Raw genomic sequence first — 6,344 nt, forward strand, 5'->3', positions numbered from 1 at the left:
GCGCATTGGCTCCAAGCCACGTAGACCATGGTTGCGTTTGAACGTGAACAAGTGTGGGATTAAAAAGTTGCGCCATAAAATCGTCCTTCTAGAGATGCGATAAGTTGGTTACGATTACGTAAAGTTGAGGCCGGTGTAGATCAATTTACGATCAGGGCTAAACGATCAGGAGGGATAAAGCGTTGGAACGGGAAAGATCGTTTTGCATATGGAATGCGTATCAACTGAAGTTCAACATCGAGAAGCTCTAAATTCCAAAACGGTAGGATTTAACGATGACGAGTAGTATAAGGGTGATGCGGCTCGGTGAGCTCTCCCTTGATGTGTTTAATTGTCGATAAGCTCAGTGAGGTCACGTGGATGCAATGTAACTAACAGTTGTTGTGAGACAGACGAATCGAAACAGAAGCAACACAAAAAAAGAAATAAAACATAATAACACAATTATGATAAAATATTCATTCATTTAATGCTGCAGGCCTGCGAACATGGTTTAAAATAATAAAATTAAAAAAGTAATCATACAATAATCACCGGTGTGGTGATCGAGGGATCTCACATCGTGCTGATGTACAACAAGCTAGCCGAACTACAAATAATCATAACGAACGCGTTCAACGGATTAACAATATAAAAGAGTGAATGAAGGAAAAAGAGCATTAAAACGTATATAAAAAAGTAACATAAAAACTACCACAATCTATCGTCTGAATAATAGAAGCAAACTCTAGCGACAAACTAAATGGTGAGCGAATAATATAAAAAGACAATCAGTTGTTAACCGAGATTAGCTGACACATCTGGCCTACAATCGTACTACGTATTAGCAGCTGGTGCTTAGTTTCCCTGTGGATTCTTTTGCCATCAACCATTTGCCATTTGTGGCTGCCCGACCAGGGTCGACCATTTCTAACTTCCAATCGATCGCAGACGATCCATTTGTACATTGTTTATTTGGGCATTGCATGGGGTATGCAGGGGAATATGAGCACAGGATTCGATCTTCTTTCACCTACTTGAAAATGCATCCTTACCACCCGTGTGAACATCGGAGAGGCAGAGAAAACGATTAATATGCAAGGTAAAAGCAAAATGAAGAAAGAATTCTTAAGCAGAGCCAAACCACCGCCTTTCCTCCGCTAGCTCTCTTTTGCGATCAAAATTCAATCGTGTTGCTCCTTGGTCCACGCCTTTCCGTATCCTCATTCCGTTGCCCCTCGTTCGAGCTCGGTCGCACATCGATACTCTGTGGCTTGTGCTGTGTCGTGCGTGTGTGTGTATATATATTGACTTTTTCCCCCTTTTATGAAAAGTGTTATCCATGTTTTTTTATACCACCTGGCACACCGTTGCGTGCGGCGTATTCGCCCGTGTGTCAGTAAAAATATTGTATATATAGAAAATATATATATAAGGTTTTTCGTTACATGTTGCTTTTTGTCAGAATGATTCACGCGAAAAGCCTCTACGAGTGTGTGAGTGAAAGAGTTTTGATTCTATTGGTTTGCCAGTTCAATGCTTCTTCAATGCGATTCTGTTGCTTCGGTTGTAGGTCTGTTTCTGGTTGTGGGATACTATTTTGCTTAATTGTTATATTATTGTTATTTCGGTTCCAAGTTGCATGTGCGTGAGTGTGTATGTTTCCGGTTCCATCAAGGATATAATCTCTGGGATTGTTCCGCGAACGAATAATGCGTGAATGAGTAAGTGCGATCGTTTAATCGTAAAATAATGCATACGGTAACCCACATGGCACGGGGATTGTACTTGAAAAGTGGGAAGATATTTTTGCTATCCGAATTGTGTTTCAAAACAAATAGTTAACCAAATAATAGTTAACCCCAGTAACTCTATCATTTGCAAATTAAAACAGTTGATGTTCAAGACTATTAAAATACGAACTAAACAAAGAGAAAAAGAACGGGACAGCGCATTGTCCTCCGATGGAAATGAATCATATTTAGTCAGTTAAAAGTTTAGTTACTGTACTGTTTGCGGATGCAATCGGGGCCCTTTTCTTCTCTACGAGAACCTTTCGCAGCCCTGTTTATGCCGTTACTAATTGGTATTTTGTGATAGAAAAAATGCCTTCCAAAAAATTGCCTTGGTTATTGACTTTGCGTAAATCTCCATTCTCCCTTTGCTCCAGCTACGGCCACCATTCTCGACCACCACCGCTTCCCTGTTATCCACCATTCATCTTTCACCAATTCATCTTCAGAAAATATACACAGACAGGTTGGCGGTTGCTCTCCAATCCACCCCCACTATCTGCGGCACTCTGTCGACCATTCGCTACGGTATCCTGGGCATGCGATGCATGCGTTAGTGGCGTTGGTGTTGGAATGTATGTTTCTTGTTAGTTCTAAATGTTGATGATTGATGAAGAAAATGGGTGGCTATTTTGCTGCTTAATGAAATGTTCTGGAGTAATGGAAAGGTTTGGTTTTTGTCGTTGTGATTTACACCCCTCAACACCACACTTCCGCCCGGTTTCCATCGATTTGGTTCTGTCATACAATATGATGTTTGTATTACTTCTTCTTGCCAGCTATCGTCTCGCCACTCTCAACTTGCTCTACTATTCTAGCTGATCTACGATTAATGGATTAATGCCAATGTTGTTGCAAAAAATGTGATCACAATAAACTCATGTCGTTTACGACCCCTACTACACACCACACACCGGGAGCAAACAAAACTGATCACCATCACGTGGCTCATGGAATGGTAAACTGCGAAGAGCCTTGCCATCACTAGCGCAGGCGTGACGTGGATCTGGTAGATAAAATGGCAACGAAAGTCGATTTGTCAGGTCAGGTGAAACATAAAGTAAATCGCGCGCCAGTCTATCTACGTTCACTGGTGGGGAGCCTCTGTTGACGAAGTAACACCACCGACGGCACCACTTTCAGCCCCATTATCGTCGTCCTGTGTCTGCTGCTGCTCTTCCTCCTGATCGCCATCGTCCGCTTCCGGTGTTGTTTTGAGTGTCGGCTGCAACGGTTGCAGCGGTTGAAAAGCGGAGCCCAACGATGGTTTCAACTGGAATGCGGTGGTGCACGGTTTGAAGCATGCCGTGTTTGTACTGGTATCGGCCTCGGTAAGCTTTAGATTCACCTGGAAGTAGGTAACGGCACGAACGGCACGATTAAATCTGCTGCTGCTGCTGCTGCTACTGCTACTGCTGCACCACTCTCTGGATCGTCTTCATCTTTACCTTTTCACAACCATCCGGTGGTTCACGAGCAAGGAACTTGTTGATCCTAGGTGATGCACTGGTAGCTGCCGCACCCTCATCCGGGGAGGTGCTTTGGCTGCCATCATCCGATGACAGCGTATCACCGAGCGGTGTTTGCGTGTTAACCGATCGTGTATCGCCAACTGTCCCACCTCCAACACCACCTACACCACCCCCTCCGGTCATCGAAGTGGGACCGGTTCCGTGAAACAGATCTGCCAATGGTGCCCGATGACCTTCCGGTGTTCCTCGTGAGTACTGCGAGCACAAAAGGAAAGACAATGTTAGTTAACAGCCGATGATCGTTCTGGGAGCGTTCGATCGCGCTCGCTAGACGTACCATCTCAAGCTCCGATCGGCAGCTGTGCTGCTGTCCTGGGTAGAGGACCAGCTTTTCGATCTCCTGATTCAAACCCTCGACAGAGTTGCGCATCGGTCGGATGTGCACGGGTGGACAGGTACGGGGTGGTATCGATACGGGGCTTGCTTTAGCTGGGGAGAGGGAGAGAGAAAGATGTGATAATAATTTAATGAGAATCAACGATTTGTGTGATCTCGTGGATCACTCATTACCATTGTTGGGACTAAGTGTCTGAGAGCTAACGGAGTGTTCCCCACGATGGGTACGCTGCAGTCTTTGTCGTATCACTTTCTCCATCTTCAGATCGGTCGTCGGTGTTGTCGCATCGGTCCGTGTAATAATCGGTGACGAAGAGGTGGACGAACCGGACGGTCCACCCACGCATTCGGAAACCGGTGTGGTGACGGTTTGGAATCCGTGTGCGGACAGTAGCAACGAACCACGGGTACGCTCGAGAAATGATTCCTCCGTCTGGGTTGCTTTGTCCAGCTGGAGTAGTGTCGGCGTTACAAGACTCCAGGCCGGTGCAGGCCGCAGATACAGCGCGTCCAGTGATGCCGTACGTCGGATGCAACCCTCGTTGATATTCAGGATTTTACCTACAACGGAGAGAGAAGTGCATGAGTTTCGATGTAACGTTGCCTCCAGACAGCCAGTCAGTCCCGCGCGTAACATAGCAGCACGACGCATCTACGCCAAACTCAGTAGCCTGGATGATGGTGATTGAATCTTGCCGCCTGAATCCACCGGTTTGATGCCCCGCCAACTCAGCTCAAAGGCTATTTATATATAGATTTGTATGTACTTTGCGCTCTCCCTCTTTACGATGCTGCACCGGAAAGAATGCATCCTTGAGCTGCACCCACACTGACACACCCACATAAAAAGGCCGGTGCTGCGTATCTCAATTCAAGGATATCTGTGCTAATGGTATGCATGCGTAAAACACGTTCTCGGTACGCGCCGGGGACCGCGTCCATGTGTTGGTGTGTATGTGTGTAACGGCCAGCGCAACAATGTATTACTATCATAGGCTACTACGAGTGCACCACCGGTATGGTGTGTGAGGCGCGAATCATCATAGCTTCAACGTCCTGCGTGTGCGCGTGTCGAAGGAAGTGAGATTCAATCGATTAACCCACACTCCTGGACCAAAGGCCACCATCTCCCCTCCCAGGGGTAGTAATGAAATGCAAACACCCTTCATTAGAGAAAGAAAGAGAGAGAGCGAACCTTGTGTGATGGAAATATGTACACCCCCCCGGGGGATGGTTGGCGGCATGCAGCAGGATAACGCGCGCCGACGTCGGTGTTAGAAAGAGACAGTGTAGTGTGTGTGCGTGAAAGACTCGTGCTGTCTCGGTCCACCGTTATCGGCATACGGATACGCGACGCGTGCCACGTCCTTTTTTTGAAGATCAAGGACACTATTAGTGGGTATGTGTGTGTAGTCGTGGTTGTGCCGGCGGGACTTCAATGAGACTCGAGGATTCTCTCACGAGATATGCCTTCGCCTCTCTCGCTCTCTATCGTGAGCTCACGATTTCGTCAACCATTTCTAGCAACCCATTTCCGGTGTACTTGAAGTATGTTTTGAAATGTGATGGTTGTTCCATGCTGCTTTGACGCTAAAAACATATCCCCTCCGGGAATCATTTTGCTCCGAAAGCCGGTCAATAAACGTTATCAATTCAACAATGCCGGTTCGCTCTCGAGTATCCTTTTTATATTCTCGCCGATCGAGAGAGTAAATCGGTGCATGGAGTCGATAGTATGTTCAAGGAAGTGCACTTATGCTACCACCACACACCATCACCGATAGGGAATGCCGGAAGTGGTGAGAGTACGTTCATTGATAAATAATACCACCGCTTAGGCGGGTGTGCTGGCAGGACACGACTGGTATGCTGGTGGTCGTAGCTACACATCATCGCGCGTACACACAAACACACCGGACGAGTATTCTTCGCTTGTGTGGCCGTATATTCGCAATGCTACTGGCGTGCTGGTTGACTGGCTAGATTATCCTCCTTCCACCTCCCCCTCGGGCAAGAGGACACGGAATTGTTGAAAGAGAAATCACTGGAAATCGCCACGCCGAGCGAGCAGGACAGAGATGAAAAGTGAGGCGGTGTTTGTCGAGGGAAAAAATGTAGGAAAATGTTTCTTCGATAAATGGCCATGTACCAAACGGAGGGGGCGCCCTCTCATGGTTGATCGTGAGTTAAATAGAAGAAACCCCATCATCCATCATTACAGAATTCCAGGAGCTGTTTTGAATGAAAAGTCTATTCCTTGAAAGCGATTTAATTGAGCAGTGTGCGCTCGAAATTAACTTTCTTTTCGGGCAAATTCTAATCTTAGCCCAACCATTCAACCGTAGACCACTTTCCCTTTCAATTGGGATCCTACTGTGGCCAGTTTTATGTGGCTTTGTTATGCTGCTATCCTAGAATGCTTCACACGCCTCTTTGCTCCTGTTACTATGATTACGAAGCCAGGCAACCACCACGCACACTCGGATCCGGAGTGGAACCGGCGACGGAGACAGTCATCCGGCTTTGTTCTGCATTCCGACGGAATACGGACCATGAAAAGTGAAGGGTTTGATGAGCAGATGACGGGGAGTTATCTCGGGTCCTGTCTCGCCCGGATATTCATTCATGCGGGATAATGGGTTGGTCGGGTAGAGAAGGGAGGGCTTGGCTTATTACCTTTGCACGTCAGTGCCCCCGGACTCCG

At 46.9% G+C, this 6,344-nt stretch overlaps 1 protein-coding gene across 1 annotated transcript in view; it reads right to left on the minus strand.

Annotated features, from left to right (window-relative positions):
- Positions 1-460: 460 nt before the first annotated feature.
- LOC125953981 (protein FAM117B-like) overlaps positions 461-6,344 on the minus strand; it is a 6,688-nt gene continuing 804 nt past the window's right edge. The window contains exons 1-5 of the mRNA XM_049683898.1: positions 6,317-6,344; positions 3,815-4,201; positions 3,582-3,733; positions 3,221-3,499; positions 461-3,120 (exon numbers count right to left, since the gene is read on the minus strand). The exon at positions 6,317-6,344 is cut by the window's right edge and continues 804 nt beyond it. Coding sequence (XP_049539855.1) covers positions 2,860-3,120; positions 3,221-3,499; positions 3,582-3,733; positions 3,815-4,201; positions 6,317-6,344 — 1,107 coding nt within the window. The 3' untranslated portion in view covers positions 461-2,859. The remainder of the gene's footprint in view (positions 3,121-3,220; positions 3,500-3,581; positions 3,734-3,814; positions 4,202-6,316) is intronic.

Source organism: Anopheles darlingi, chromosome 3, assembly GCF_943734745.1.
Source record: "Anopheles darlingi chromosome 3, idAnoDarlMG_H_01, whole genome shotgun sequence".
NCBI classification, from domain to species: domain Eukaryota; kingdom Metazoa; phylum Arthropoda; class Insecta; order Diptera; family Culicidae; genus Anopheles; species Anopheles darlingi.